This window comes from Salmo salar, chromosome 20 (assembly GCF_965601325.2).
Source record: "Salmo salar chromosome 20, fSalSal1, whole genome shotgun sequence".
Classification (NCBI taxonomy): domain Eukaryota; kingdom Metazoa; phylum Chordata; class Actinopteri; order Salmoniformes; family Salmonidae; genus Salmo; species Salmo salar.
Genome location: NC_138310.1, coordinates 95788232 through 95804471, shown reverse-complemented (window position 1 = coordinate 95804471; position 16240 = coordinate 95788232). Strand labels below are relative to the sequence as shown.

The window sequence follows — 16240 nt, the reverse complement described above, 5'->3', positions numbered from 1 at the left end:
GAACAGAGCAGAATACAACAGAACAGAGCAGAATAGAACAGAGCAGAATAGAACAGAACAGAACAGAGCAGAATAGAATAGAACAGAACAGAGCAGAATAGAATAGAACAGAGCAGAGTAGAATAGAGCAGAACAGAGCAGAATAGAACAGAGCAGAGCAGAGCAGAATAGAACAGAATAGAATAGAGCAGAATAGAACAGACCAGAATAGAACAGAGCAGAATAGAACAGAACAGAGCAGAATAGAACAGAATAGAACAGAGCAGAATAGAACAGAGCAGAATAGAACAGAACAGAATAGAACAGAGCAGAATAGAACAGAGCAGAATAGAACAGAGCAGAATAGAGCAGAACAGAATAGAACAGAGCAGAATAGAACAGAACAGAATAGAACAGAGCAGAATAGAACAGAACAGAATAGAACAGAGCAGAATAGAGCAGAACAGAATAGAATAGAGCAGAATAGAACAGAACAGAATAGAACAGAGCAGAATAGAGCAGAACAGAATAGAACAGAGCAGAGCAGAATAGAGCAGAACAGAGCAGAGCAGGGCAGAGCAGAGCAGAATAGAACACAGCAGAACAGAGCAGAGCAGAATAGAAGAGAGCAGAGTAGAATAGAGCAGAACAGAGCAGAATAGAACAGAGCAGAGCAGAGGCAGAACAGAGCAGAATAGAGCAGAGCAGAGCAGAATAGAACAGAGCAGAGCAGAACAGAGCAGAATAGAGCAGAACAGAGCAGAGCAGAATAGAGCAGAGCAGAATAGAGCAGAATAGAACAGAGCAGAATAGAGCAGAATAGAGCAGAGCAGAGCAGAATAGAGCAGAGCAGAGCAGAATAGAACAGAGCAGAACAGAGCAGAACAGAGCAGAATAGAACAGAGCAGAATAGAGCAGAACAGAACAGAGCAGAATAGAATAGAGCAGAATGGAATAGAGCAGAACAGAATAGAGCCAAACAGAGCAGAATAGAGCAGAATAGAACAGAGCAGAACAGAATAGAGCAGAATAGAGCAGAATAGAGCAGAATAGAACAGAGCAGAATAGAACAGAACAGAATAGAGCAGAATAGAACAGAGCAGAACAGAGCAGAATAGAACAGAGCAGAATAGAACAGAGCAGAATAGAACAGAGCAGAACAGAGCAGAATAGAATAGAGCAGAATAGAATAGAGCAGAATGGAATAGAGCAGAACAGAATAGAGCCAAACAGAGCAGAATAGAGCAGAATAGAACAGAGCAGAACAGAATAGAGCAGAATAGAGCAGAATAGAGCAGAATAGAACAGAGCAGAACAGAGCAGAGCAGAACAGAACATAGCAGAATAGAACAGAGCAGAACAGAATAGAGCAGAACAGAGCAGAATAGAACGATGAACAGTTAAAACCAGTGGGTGGCCGTCCTATTGCCTCTGACCTGAATTCCCTGACCAGAATATCTTAATTTTCTGTCCAGATGATTCAACATGTTGAGACACTACAGCTATCATCTGCTTTCAGCCCTACTGCTATATTTCCTCTGTAAGACTATATGAATACTGTATTTCCTCTCTGAGACTATATGAATACTGTATTTCCTCTCTGAGACTATATGAATACTGTATTTCCTCTCTGAGACTATATGAATACTGTATTTCCTCTCTGAGACTATATGAATACTGTATTTCCTCTCTGAGACTATATGAATACTGTATTTCCTCTCTGAGACTATATGAATACTGTATTTCCTCTCTGAGACTATATGAATACTGTATTTCCTCTCTAAGACTATATGAATACTGTATTTCCTCTCTGAGACTATATAAGTACTGTATTTCCTCTCTGAGACTATATGAATACTGTATTTCCTCTCTGAGACTATATAAGTACTGTATTTCCTCTCTGAGACTATATGAATACTGTATTTCCTCTCTGAGACTATATGAATACTGTATTTCCTCTCTGAGACTATATGAATACTGTATTTCCTCTCTGAGACTATATGAATACTGTATTTCCTCTCTGAGACTATATGAATACTGTATTTCCTCTCTGAGACTATATGAATACTGTATTTCCTCTCTGAGACTATATGAATACTGTATTTCCTCTCTGAGACTATATGAATACTGTAGACTAGCTCTTCCTGCTGTTGATTGAAGCAGACAGACCTTGGCTGACCTAGGAAATGACACACTATTCCCTACATAGTGCCCTACATAGAACCTCCCTATAATTTAACTAAACTTATTTTGACAACAAAGCCATAGGGTCTGACATAGTGCATTGGTCAAAAGTAGTGCAGTACAATAGGGAATAGGGTATCTTTGCAGATGCCCCAGTTAGAGACTCTTCACACTGAGGTTTAGGGTTCTATTTCAGATAGAGGTCGACCGATTATGATTTTTCAATGTCGATACCGATTATTGGAGGGCCAAAAAAAGCCGATACCAATTAAATCGGCCAATATTTTTATTTTTATTTGTAATAATGACAATTACAACAATACTGAATGAACACTTATTTTAACTTAATATAATACATCAATAAAATCAAATCAATAAATAATGAAACATGTTCAATTTGGTTTAAATAATGCAAAAACAAAGTGTTGGAGAAGAAAGTAAAAGTTCAATATGTGCCATGTAAGAAAGCTAACGTTTAATAAGTTCCTTGCTCAGAACATGAGAACATATGAAAGCTGGTGGTTCCTTTTAACATGAGTCTTCAATATTCCCAGGTAAGACGTTTTAGGATGTAGTTATTATAGGAATTATAGGACTATTTCTCTCTATACAATTTGTATTTCATGTACCTTGACTATTGGATGTTCTTATAGGCACTTTAGTATTGCCAGTGTAACAGTATAGCTTCCGTCCCTCTCCTCGCTCCTACCTGGGCTCAAACCAGGAACACATCGACAACAGCCACCCTCGAAGCAGCGTTACCCATGCAGAGCAAAGGGAACAACTACTCCAAGTCTCAGAGCGAGTGACGTTTGAAACGCTGTTAGCGCGCACCCCGCTTACTAGCTAGCCATTTCACATCGGTTACACCAGCCTAATCTCGGGAGTTGATAGGCTTGAAGTCATAAACAGCGCAAAGCTTGAAGCATTGCGAAGAGCTGCTGACAAAACGCACGAAAGTGCTGTTTGAAAGAATGCTTACGAGCCTGCTGGTGCCTACCACCGCTCAGTCAGACTGCTCTATCAAATATTAAATCATAGACTTAATTATAATATAATAACACACAGAAATACGAGCCTTTGGTCATTAATATGGTCGAATCCGGAAACTATCATCTCGAAAACAAAACGTTTTTCCTGTCAGTGAAATATGGAACCGTTCCGTATTTTATCTAACAGGTGTCATCCCTAAGTCTAAATATTCCTGTTACATTGCACAACCTTCAATGTTATGTCATAATTACGTAAAATTCTGGCAAATTAGTTCGCAACGAGCCAGGCGGCCCAAACTGTTGCATATACCCTGACTCTGCGTGCAATGAATGCAAGAGAAGTGACACAATTTCACCTGGTTAATATCGCCTGCTAACCTGGATTTCTTTTAGCTAAATATGAAGGTTTAAAAATATATACTTCTGTGTATTGATTTTAAGAAAGGCATTGATGTTTATGGTTAGGTACAGTCGTGCAACGATTGTGTTTTTTTTCTCGCAAATGTGCTTTTGTTAAATCATCCCCCATTTGGCGAAGTCGGCTGTCTTTGTTAGGAAGAAATAGTCTTCACAGTTCGCAACGAGCCAGGCGGCCCAAACTGCTGCATATACCCTGACTCTGTTTGCAAGAGAAGTGACACATTTTCCCTTGTTAAAATAAATTCATGTTAGCAGGCAATATTAACTAAATATGCAGGTTTAGAAATATTTACTTGTGTATTGATTTTAACCTCTTACATCTAGACGTTCCGCTAGCGGAACACCTGCTCCAATATCCAATGATGGGCGTGGCGCGAAATACAAATTCCTCTAAAATCCGAAAACTTCCATTTTTCAAACATATGACTATTTTACAGCATTTTAAAGACAAGACTCTCGTTAATCTAACCACACTGTCCGATTTCAAAAAGGCTTTACAGCGAAAGCAAAACATTAGATTATGTCAGCAGAGTACCCAGCCAGAAATAATCAGACTACCCATTTTTCAAGCTAGCATATAATGTCACAAAAAACAAAACCACAGCTAAATGCAGCACTAACCTTTGATGATCTTCATCAGATGACAACCCTAGGACATTATGTTATACAATGCATGCATGTTTTGTTCAATCAAGTTCATATTTATATCAAAAACCAGCTTTTTTACATTAGCATGTGACGTTCAGAACTAGCATACCCCCCGCAAACCTCCGAGGAATTTACTAAATTACTCACGATAAACGTTCACAAAAAGCATAACAATTATTTTAAGAATTATAGATACAGAACTCCTCTATGCACTCGATATGTCCGTTTTGAAAATAGCTTTTCGGTGAAAGCACATTTTACAATATTCTCAGTAGATAGCCCACCCATCACGGCTAGCCATTTAGACACCGACCAAGTTTAGCCCTGACCAAAATCAGATTTACTATTAGAAAAGTTTGATTACCTTTGATGTTCTTCGTCAGAATGCACTCCCAGGACTGCTACTTCAATAACAAATGTTGGTTTGGTCCAAAATAATCCATCGTTATATCCAAATAGCGGCGTTTTGTTCGTGCGTTCCAGACACTATCCGAATGTTAAATAAGGGTCACGCGCATGGCGCATTTCGTGACAAAGATTTCTAAATATTTCATTACCGTACTTCGAAGCATGTCAACCGCTGTTTAAAATCAATTTTTATGCCATTTTTCTCGTAAAAAAGTGATAATATTCCGACCGGGAATCTCCTTTTAGGTAAATAGAGGGAAAAACAGAAAGACGGGGGCGGCCAGTGCACGCGCCTAAGCCCACTGTCCCCTGATCGGCCACTTGACAAACGCGATAATGTGTTTCAGCCAGGGCTTTGAATTACGTCATTCAGCTTTTTCCCGGGCTCTGAGAGCCCATTGGAGCCGTAGGAAGTGTCACGTAAGAGCAGAGATCCTTTGTAATGGATAGAGATGGCAAAGAAGTTCAAGAAATGGTCAGACAGGGTACTTCCTGTACAGAATCTTCTCAGGTTTTGGCCTGCCAAATGAGTTCTGTTATACTCACAGACACCATTCAAACAGTTTTAGAAACTATGGAGTGTTTTCTATCCAAAGCTAATAATTATATGCATATTCTAGTTTCTGGGCAGGAGTAATAATCAGATTAAATCGGGTACGTTTTTTATCCAGCCGTGAAAATACTGCCCCCTAGCCATAACAGGTTAAGAAAGACATTGATGTTTATGTTTAGGTACACGCTGGAGCAATGACAGTCCTTTTTCGCAAATGCGCACCGCATCAATATACGCAGGACAGGCTAGATAAACTAGTAATATCATCAACCATGTGTAATTAACTAGTGATTATGATTGATTGATTGATTGTTTTTTATAAGATAAGTTTAATGCTAGTTAGCAACTTACCTTGGCTTCTTACTGCATTCGCGTAACAGGCAGGCTCCTCGTGGAGTGCAATGTAAAGCAGGTGGTTAGAGCGTTGGACTAGTTAACCGTAAGGTTTCAAGATTGAATCCCCGAGCTGACAAGGTAAAAATCTGTCGTTCTGCCCCTTGAAAATAAGAATGTGTTCTTAACTGACTTGCCTAGTTAAATAAAGGTTATGTGCTTTGTTTTGTGACTAGTGTGTTTTGTATGATATAGTGTATTAATCATGTAAATCCTGCCCAGAAACCACATTTCCCTTTGGGGAAATTTGATTGATTGGTTGATTGATTGACATGAAAATAACTGTGATAAAACTGTGATAACTCACATTGCACGTTGAGCACGACACTGTCTGTAATCCTCTCGTTGTTGTAGGTTACGATGCAGGTGAGTTTCTGTTTGTGTGTCTCTCTGCTCGGCACGACCACATAGTTACTCCTAACGGTCACCGTGCCGTTGGCATTCTGCGTCTCCTGGAACGTGGCTTCGCCCTTCAGCCTCGTGTCCCACTTGATCACGCTCGGAGGCTTCCCATTGGCCGAGAGGCAGGTCGCCACGGTCATCTTCCGCTTCTGGGGGCGGGCCACGATGGTGGGCGTGGTCAACGTCATTCGGGTCAGAGGTCGAGCTGGAAGGAAAGAGGGAGAATAAACGTGAACAAAACAAACAAAGTGATTAACCCTCATGCCACTAACTTGGATTACCAATTGGGGTCATTTTGACACCAAGAAGAAACTATTGAAAAGCAACAATCATAGCAAAATACAAACGTATTTCCTATCAAAATATTATAAAAGGAACTAGTCTTAAGACAATGCTGCTGGAGATACAGGGACTAGTCTTAAGACAAGGCTGCTGGAGATACAGGGACTAGTCTTAAGACAAGGCTGCTGGAGATACAGGGACTAGTCTTAAGACAAGGCTGCAAACAAGGCTCTTTCTTCATTTAAATCAAATAAGCAAAGTGATTAAAGGTGGAAAGGGTTTTTATTAAAAGTGAAGGAAAAATAAAATGAATCGGTCTTAGTTTGTTTTGAATGCCGATCATTAAAAAAATAATAGCTTTCTGTGAAGTAAATTACTTTTCGGTTTGTGTGGATTTTTCTTTCAATATAATTCCCTTCTAGGTTTATAATTATTTGAACTTCACTTCAACGTTAAGCCTCAGATAAACTGATAACGATTTGAAATGCATGCATCTAGGGTGGGAGAAAGATGAAAACAGGTTTTGTGATGATTTAAATCAGGAAAGGAACGTCCCTCCCTGACGTGATCAAAGCCAAACCCAGTTGTCAGAAAGCTTCAACAGATGGAGAAGCCTTCCAAATGAACAACGTCTTCCAATTGAAATCCTTTGAGGGCTGGCAATTAGCAATTTACTACAGTGACATCAAAAGGCAGGCTCAGGTAAGCACGAGAGAACGCTCAAATGAGAAACTGTATCTGTGGAGCAGATATGGAGAGCTGCAGATAGCTAGGTTATGAAGAGCTGCAGATGGCTATGATATGAAGAGCTGCAGATGGCTATGATATGAAGAGCTGCAGATGGATTTGATATGAAGAGCTGCAGATGGCTATGATATGAAGAGCTGCAGATAGCTAGGTTATGAAGAGCTGCAGATGGATTTGATATGAAGAGCTGCAGATGGCTATAATATGAAGAGCTGCAGATGGATTTGATATGAATAGCTGCAGATGGCTATGATATGAAGAGCTGCAGATGGCTTTGATATGAATAGCTGCAGATGGCTATGATATGAAGAGCTGCAGATGGATTTGATATGAAGAGCTGCAGATGGATTTGATATGAAGAGCTGCAGATGGATTTGTTATGAAGAGCTGCAGATAGCTATAATATGAAGAGCTGCAGATGGATTTGTTATGAAGAGCTGCAGATAGATTTGATATGAAGAGCTGCAGATGGCTATGATATGAAGAGCTGCAGATGGCTTTGTTATGAAGAGCTGCAGATGGATTTGATATGAAGAGCTGCAGATGGATTTGATATGAAGAGCTGCAGAAAGAGTTGATATGAAGAGCTGCAGATAGATTTGATATGAAGAGCTGCAGATAGATTTGTTATGAAGAGCTGCAGATAGCTAGGTTATGAAGAGCTGCAGATAGATTTGATATGAAGAGCTGCAGATGGCTATAATATGAAGAGCTGCAGATAGATTTGATATGAAGAGCTGCAGATGGCTATAATATGAAGAGCTGCAGATAGATTTGATATGAAGAGCTGCAGATGGCTATGATATGAAGAGCTGTAGATAGCTTTGATATGAAGAGCTGCAGATGGCTATAATATGAAGAGCTGCAGATGGCTATAATATGAAGAGCTGTAGATGGCTTTGATATGAAGAGCTGCAGATGGCTATAATATGAAGAGCTGCAGATGGCTATAATATGAAGAGCTGCAGATGGCTATAATATGAAGAGCTGCAGATGGCTTTGATATAAAGAGCTGCAGATGGCTATGATATGAAGAGCTGCAGATAGATTTGATATGAAGAGCTGCAGATGGATTTGATATGAAGAGCTGCAGATGGATTTGATATGAAGAGCTGCAGATGGATTTGATATGAAGAGCTGCAGATGGCTTTGATATAAAGAGCTGCAGATGGCTTTCATATGCTTTGCGAAACATTGGAAAACCTCTCTGGTCTTTGTGGTTGAATCTGTGTTTGAAATTCACTGCTCGACTGAGGGACCTTACAGATAATTGTATGTGTGGGGTAGAGAAATGAGGTAGTCATTCAAAAATCATGTTAAACACTATTATTGCACACAGAGTCCATGCAACTTATTATGACTTGTTAAGCACATTTTTACTCCTGAACGAATGTAGGCTCCTTGACATAACAAAGGGGTTGAATACTTATTGACTCAAGACACTTCAGATTTTCATTTTGAATTCATTTTTTACAAATTTCTAAAAACATAATTCCAGTTTGACATTATGGGGTATTATATGTAGGCCACTGACAAAATAAATCTACATTTAATCCATGTTAAATTCAGGCTGTAATCCATGTTAAATTCAGGCTGTAAACCATGTTAAATTCAGGCTGTAATCCATGTTAAATTCAGGCTGTAATCCATGTTAAATTCAGGCTGTAAACCATGTTAAATTCAGGCTGTAAACCATGTTAAATTCAGGCTGTAATCCATGTTAAATTCAGGCTGTAATACATGTTAAATTCAGGCTGTAACACATGTTAAATTCAGGCTGTAATCCATGTTAATTCAGGCTGTAATCCATGTTAATTCAGGCTGTAACACATGTTAAAATCAGCCTGTAACACATGTTAAATTCAGGCTGTAATCCATGTTAAATTCAGGCTGTAACACATGTTAAATTCAGGCTGTAACACATGTTAAATTCAGGCTGTAATCCATGTTAAATTCAGGCTGTAATACATGTTAAATTTAGGCTGTAATCCATGTTAAATTCAGGCTGTAATACATGTTAAATTCAGGCTGTAATCCATGTTAAATTCAGGCTGTAATCCATGTTAAATTCAGGCTGTAATCCATGTTAAATTCAGGCTGTAATCCATGTTAAATTCAGGCTGTAATCATGTTAAATTCAGGCTGTAATACATGTTAAATTCAGGCTGTAATACATGTTAAATTTAGGCTGTAATACATGTTAAATTCAGGCTGTAACACATGTTAAATTCAGGCTGTAATACATACACATGTGGAAAAAGTCAAGGGGTGAGAATAGTTTCTGAAGGTACTGTACTTATTTATTTCTCTGTACTCTGCAGCATCTCTGGTTACATGACAGCAATATGTCTGTGTGCTTTATGACGGCGTGTTCCTTCTGGGGAAAACTACATGAATGGAATATTTCACATCTCCAACACTTTCACAGAAACAGCCTGGCTGAGTGGTCTGGCAGGTTTTATACGGTTAGAGTGCTATAGTGACTGACCTCACAATTACGCAAGCAAGTTAAGTGCAGGTCAAGGGAAGGTCAAGGGCAGGTCAAGGGCAGGTCAAGGGAAGGTCAAGGGCAGGTCAAGGGCAAGTCAATTCGAGCTCTAGGGCAGGTCAAGGGAAAGTCAAGGGCAGGTCAAGGGCAGGTCTAGGGCAGGTCAAGGGAAAGTCAAGGGCAGGTCAAGGGCAGGTCAAGGGCAGGTCAAGGGAAGGTCAAGGGCAGGTCAAGGGCAGGTCAAGGGAAGGTCAAGGGCAGGTCAAGGGCAGGTCAAGGGAAGGTCAAGGGCAGGTCAAGGGCAGGTCTAGGGCAGGTCAAGGGCAGGTCAAGGGCAGGTCTAGGGCAGGTCAAGGGCAGGTCTAGGGCAGGTCAAGGGAAGGTCAAGGGCAGGTCAAGGGCAGGTCTAGGGCAGGTCTAGGGCAGGTCAAGGGAAGGTCAAGGGCAGGTCAAGGGCAGGTCAAGGGCAATTCAAGGGCAGGTCTAGGGCAGGTCAAGGGCAGGTCTAGGGCAGGTCAAGGGCAGGTCTAGGGCAGGTCAAGGGAAGGTCAAGGGCAGGTCTAGGGCAGGTCAAGGGCAAGTCAAGGGCAGGTCAAGGGCAGGTCTAGGGCAGGTCAAGGGCAGGTCTAGGGCAGGTCAAGGGCAGGTCTAGGGCAGGTCTAGGGCAGGTCAAGGGGAGGTCATGGGTAGGTCTAGGGCAGGTGTAGAACAGGGCAACGGCAGGTGTAGGGCAGGTCAAGTGAAGTTCAAGGGCATAAAAAGAGAATGTTAATTTTCTCACACAGCTGTAACATTCTCTTTTTAGGGACAATCCTCTTGGTTACCAGGTCATTATAATTGAGGGGGGCTGACTAGAATGTCTTGGTTACCAGGTCATTATAACTGAGGGGGGCTGACTAGAATGTCTTGGTTACCAGGTCATTATAACTGAGGGGGGCTGACTAGAATGTCTTGGTTACCAGGTCATTATAATTGAGGGGGGCTGACTAGAATGTCTTGGTTACCAGGTCATTATAACTGAGGGGGGCTGACTAGAATGTCTTGGTTACCAGGTCATTATAATTGAGGGGAGGGGGCTGACTAGAATGGCTTGTAGTGTCATATTGGGTTGTTACCAAACACGGTGAGGTTGACCATGTTCTCTCGGTTCCCAGCAGGGAAGGTGGTGTACTCGCAGATGTATGCAGCCTCATCAGACAGCCTCAGGTTGGAGAACATGATGGTGGTGTCCTCCAGAGATGGGGTGCGGTGGCGGACCGCCGCCTGCTTGAAGGTCACCCTCTCCTTGAAGGGCGGGAGCACGGAGACGCCCAGCGACGGGTTGGCGATGGCCACGTTCTGTTTGGTGCCGTTCAGGAACTTCTGCCATGTCACCTGAGAGATCTTGACCGGGGGGTTGGAGTTAATGAAGATACAACGCAGCTCCACCTGGGAGCCCACGAAGCCTGACTTAATGGAGTCCATCTGGACACTCTGTCCATCTCCAGCTGAGAGGAGGAGGACAGGAGAGAGGGAGGGAGAGAGAGAGGGGGAGGAGGACAGGAGAGAGGGAGGAGGAGGGGAGGGGTAAGGGAGGAGAGAGGGAGGGGGAGGAGGACAGGAGAGAGGGAGGAGGAGGAGGGGAGGGGAGGGAGAGAGAGTGAGAGGAGAGGAGAGGAGAGGAGAGGAGGAGAGGAGGACAGAAGAGAGGGGAGGGGAATTGGGAGGAGAGAGAGGGGGAGGAAAGGAGAGAGGGAGGAGGGAGGGACGGAGAGAGAGAGGGGGAGGAGGACAGGAGAGAGGGAGGAGGAGGAGGGGAGGGGAGGGAGGAGAGAGTGAGGGGGAGGAAGGGAGGAGAGAAAGGGGGAGGAGAGAGAGGGAGGGGAAAGGGAGGAGAGAGAGGGGGACAAAAGGAGAGGGGGAGGAGGGAGGGACGGAGAGAGAGGGAGAGGAGAGGAAAGGAGAGGAGAGAGGAGGACAGAAGAGAGGGGAGGGGAATTGGGAGGAGAGAGAGGGGGAGGAAAGGAGAGAGGGAGGAGGGAGGGACGGAGAGAGAGGGAGAGGAGAGGGGGAGGACAGGAGAGAGGGAGGGGGAGGGACAGAGAGAGAGAGGGGGAGGATAGGAGAGAGGGAGGAGGAGGGGAGGGGAAAGGGAGGATGGAGAGGGGGAGGAAAGGAGAGGGGGAGGGAGGGAGGAGAGAGAGGGGGGGAGGGAGGGAGGGAGGAGAGAGAGGGGGAGGGGAAAGGGAGGAGAGGGGGAGGGAGAGGAGAGGAGAGGGGGAGGAGAGGAGAGGGGGAGGGCAGGAGGAAAGAGGGGAGAGAAGAGTGGGAGGGGGAGGAGAAGAGAGGGGGGAGGAGAGGGGAGGAGAGAAGAGGGGAGGTAGGGAGGAGAGAGAGGGAGGAGAGAGGGGGAGAGAAGAGGGGGAGAGAAGAGGGGGAGAGAAGGGAGAGAGAAGGGGAGAGAAGAGGGGGAGGGAAGGGAGAGAGGAGGAGAAGAGAGGGGGAGGAGAGAGGAGAGATGGGAGAGAAGGGGAGGAGAGGGGGGAGAGAGGGGGAGGGAGAGGAGAGGGGGGGAGGGAGAGGGAAAGGAGAAGGGGAGAAAGGGGGGAGACAGAGAGAGAGGAAAGGAGAGGGAAAGAGAACAAAACAACAACATTTCATTATGATCTACAGGCCCACAAGTCCATTCCAGCCTGCTTGGCAGTGTGAACACGCACCATCCATCCACACACACACTGCAACCCCATCCCTACTCTACCATACCTCACACACACTACACTCCCCCACCCCAAACAACCCCATCCCTAAACCAAACAACCCCATCCCTAAACCAAACAACCCCATCCCTAAACCAAACAACCCCATCCCCACCCCAAACAACCCCATCCCCACCCCAAACAACCCCATCCCTAAACCAAACAACCCCATCCCTAAACCAAACAACCCCATCCCTAAACCAAACAACCCCATCCCTAAACCAAACAACCCCATCCCTAAACCAAACAACCCCATCCCCACCCCAAACAACCCCATCCCTAAACCAAACAACCCCATCCCTAAACCAAACAACCCCATCCCCACCCCAAACAACCCCATCCCTAAACCAAACAACCCCATCCCTAAACCAAACAACCCCATCCCTAAACCAAACAACCCCATCCCCACCCCAAACAACCCCATCCCTAAACCAAACAACCCCATCCCTAAACCAAACAACCCCATCCCTAAACCAAACAACCCCAACCCTAAACCAAACAACCCCATCCCTAAACCAAACAACCCCATCCCCACCCCAAACAACCCCATCCCTAAACCAAACAACCCCATCCCTAAACCAAACAACCCCATCCCTAAACCAAACAACCCCATCCCCACCCCAAACAACCCCATCCCTAAACCAAACAACCCCATCCCTAAACCAAACAACCCCATCCCTAAACCAAACAACCCCATCCCCACCCCAAACAACCCCATCCCCACCCCAAACAACCCCAACCCCATCCCCACCCCAAACAACCCCATCCCTAAACCAAACAACCCCATCCCCACCCCAAACAACCCCATCCCTAAACCAAACAACCCCATCCCTAAACCAAACAACCCCATCCCTAAACCAAACAACCCCATCCCCACCCCAAACAACCCCATCCCTAAACCAAACAACCCCATCCCTAAACCAAACAACCCCATCCCTAAACCAAACAACCCCATCCCTAAACCAAACAACCCCATCCCCACCCCAAACAACCCCATCCCTAAACCAAACAACCCCATCCCTAAACCAAACAACCCCATCCCCACCCCAAACAACCCCATCCCTAAACCAAACAACCCCATCCCTAAACCAAACAACCTCATCCCTAAACCAAACAACCCCATCCCTAAACCAAACAACCCCATCCCTAAACCAAACAACCCCATCCCTAAACCAAACAACCCCATCCCCACCCCAAACAACCCCATCCCTAAACCAAACAACCCCATCCCCACCCCAAACAACCCCATCCCCACCCCAAACAACCCCATCCCTAAACCAAACAACCCCATCCCCACCCCAAACAACCCCATCCCCACCCCAAACAACCCCATCCCTAAACCAAACAACCCCATCCCCACCCCAAACAACCCCATCCCTAAACCTTGACACCTAAATGTCCTCCAGTGCTCTGTTGAACTGGTCCTGTTCAAAAGCGATATCCCAGCATAAATACAGTAAAGTACACTAAAAGGTCAAAAAATATGTTTTGAGCAAAATAGTGTATTTAAGACCCAACTGTAAACTTCAAGGAGTTGGTCGGATGGGAATCTGTGATGTCATCGGCCTCCCCCTCGCTTGAGGAACAATAGAGGAGAGTACAGGTCTTCACGGGTCTACCTGACCGACACAGCAGTTCTAACCTGGCAGGATGGTTTACTGAGACTAGCTGGTACAGCAGTTCTAACCTGGCAGGATGGTTTACTGAGACTAGCTGGTACAGCAGTTCTAACCTGGCAGGATGGTTTACTGAGACTAGCTGGTACAGCAGTTCTAACCTGGCAGGATGGTTTACTGAGACTAGCTGGTACAGCAGTTCTAACCTGGCAGGGTGGTTTACTGAGACTAGCTGGTACAGCAGTTCTAACCTGGCAGGATGGTTTACTGAGACTAGCTGGTACAGCAGTTCTAACCTGGCAGGATGGTTTACTGAGACTAGCTGGTACAGCAGTTCTAACCTGGCAGGATGGTTTACTGAGACTAGCTGGTACAGCAGTTCTAACCTGGCAGGGTGGTTTACTGAGACTAGCTGGTACAGCAGTTCTAACCTGGCAGGGTGGTTTACTGAGACTAGCTGGTACAGCAGTTCTAACCTGGCAGGATGGTTTACTGAGACTAGCTGGTACAGCAGTTCTAACCTGGCAGGATGGTTTACTGAGACTAGCTGGTACAGCAGTTCTAACCTGGCAGGATGGTTTACTGAGACTAGCTGGTACAGCAGTTCTAACCTGGCAGGATGGTTTACTGAGACTAGCTGGTACAGCAGTTCTAACCTGGCAGGATGGTTTACTGAGACTAGCTGGTACAGCAGTTCTAACCTGGCAGGATGGTTTACTGAGACTAGCTGGTACAGCAGTTCTAACCTGGCAGGATGGTTTACTGAGACTAGCTGGTACAGCAGTTCTCTCCCACACAGATGCCGACCAGAGGGAATTGTGGGGAATAAAATTGACGTAGTCCCAAAAATAAAGTACAGGACAAAATAAAACCCCTCCAACCCAAAAAGGCCTGTGGTGTTGATGGTATCCTCAATGAAATGATAAAATATACAGACCACAAAGTCCAACTGGCTATACTTACAGTGAGGGAAAAAAGTATTTGATCCCCTGCTGATTTTGTACGTTTGCCCACTGACAAAGAAATGATCAGTCTATAATTTTAATGATAGGTTTATTTGAACAGTGAGAGACAGAATAACAACAAAGAAATCCAAAAAAACGCATGTCAAAACTGTTATAAAATGATTTGCATTTTAATGAGGGAAACCTGTATCCGGATTACATCTTCAAACTAAGGGCAACCATGGCATCCGTGACAGGGCGGGAGAAGAATCCATCCAGGTATATGGGTAAGAGAGTCTAGCTAGCTACATTTTCAGATATTATACGAGTCTAATTTCGTCAGAAAGTCGTTTTCATTTCAAGTGAATGTGTACTGTTACCTAGGTAGCTAACGTTAGCTGACTTGCCTAGCTAGCTAATGTTACGTGTATGATCTGTGTAGTAATATTATTTGTATCTCAGAGCCATTTGCATTGCTATTTATAGCCTAATGTTAATTAGTTAACCTGGTTGGTTAGCTACCTGCAGATTCATGCAGGGTAGTAACGTTATGAGTTGGGATTATGGTCCATTGTTTAGCTAGCATGTATAAACAAAAGACTCCACTATGCAAGTAACTATTTCAATAGAATGTTTATTATGTCACCGCGACAACCGTCGATAGACGTAGCTGGTAAATTCACTCTGGCTATCTACTCTGATAACGCTCAACACCGAGTAAACGTTGACAAAAAAAATCATAATTAAATTGTTGCCAGCAGCAGAGTAGCAGTCACCAATGCTCTGGATAACATGAAAACAGCCTAACCAGCTCTGTTAGGGTGAGTAAAATGGTCAGAATGAACTGTTCTCTCATTTGTGTCTGGAAGTAGCTAGATAGCTAGCCAACGTTAGCTAGTTAGCTTGGGTGCTTTTGTTAGGTCATAACTCTCGCATCAACCCTACTCATCGTCCAGAGCGTCCCGTGTGCGCTCTGAACGCTCCGAGAGTGAAACGGTCTGAATTTACGAATGGACAATCTGACAACGCTCTGAGTTTACGAACGCCCAAAGCACACTCTGGCACTCCAGATTGAATTTACGATCACACCCGTAGTATAAACCAGCCTTTAGTCTTGAACTCTTTGGTTATTTAGTATACGGCTTTACATGTGAATCCTTAAAGAGATGGGTGGGACTAAGGCTTAAGAGGGTGTGAACGATGCTGAATGGGTGGAGACAAAGAAGAGCTCTCCAGTAGGTACCAAAACATTCAAGGGTTATTTTCTCAAAAGTTTATCAACTTTTAAAGCAGAATAACTTTCATTGTTTCTCAACTGTAGTGTATAATATACAATTTTGTAGCTCTGAGTCTCTACTTTTATAAATGTAAAAAAAACAATTAAAAATGTTACTACATAAGACCAAATCGGTCACAAATATGGGTTGTATTTACAAATGGTGTTTGTTC

The 16240-nt window shown here is 44.1% G+C and overlaps 1 protein-coding gene across 2 annotated transcripts in view; it reads right to left on the bottom strand.

Moving 5' to 3' along the window:
* Positions 1-16240, bottom strand: part of LOC106581602 (nectin 1b) — a 336570-nt gene that overhangs the window by 238258 nt on the left and 82072 nt on the right. For both annotated transcript variants that reach the window (XM_045704179.2, XM_045704180.2), the window contains exons 2-3: positions 10612-10983; positions 5885-6184 (exon numbers count right to left, since the gene is read on the bottom strand). In XM_045704179.2, the coding sequence (XP_045560135.2) occupies positions 5885-6184; positions 10612-10983 (672 nt within the window). The remainder of the gene's footprint in view (positions 1-5884; positions 6185-10611; positions 10984-16240) is intronic.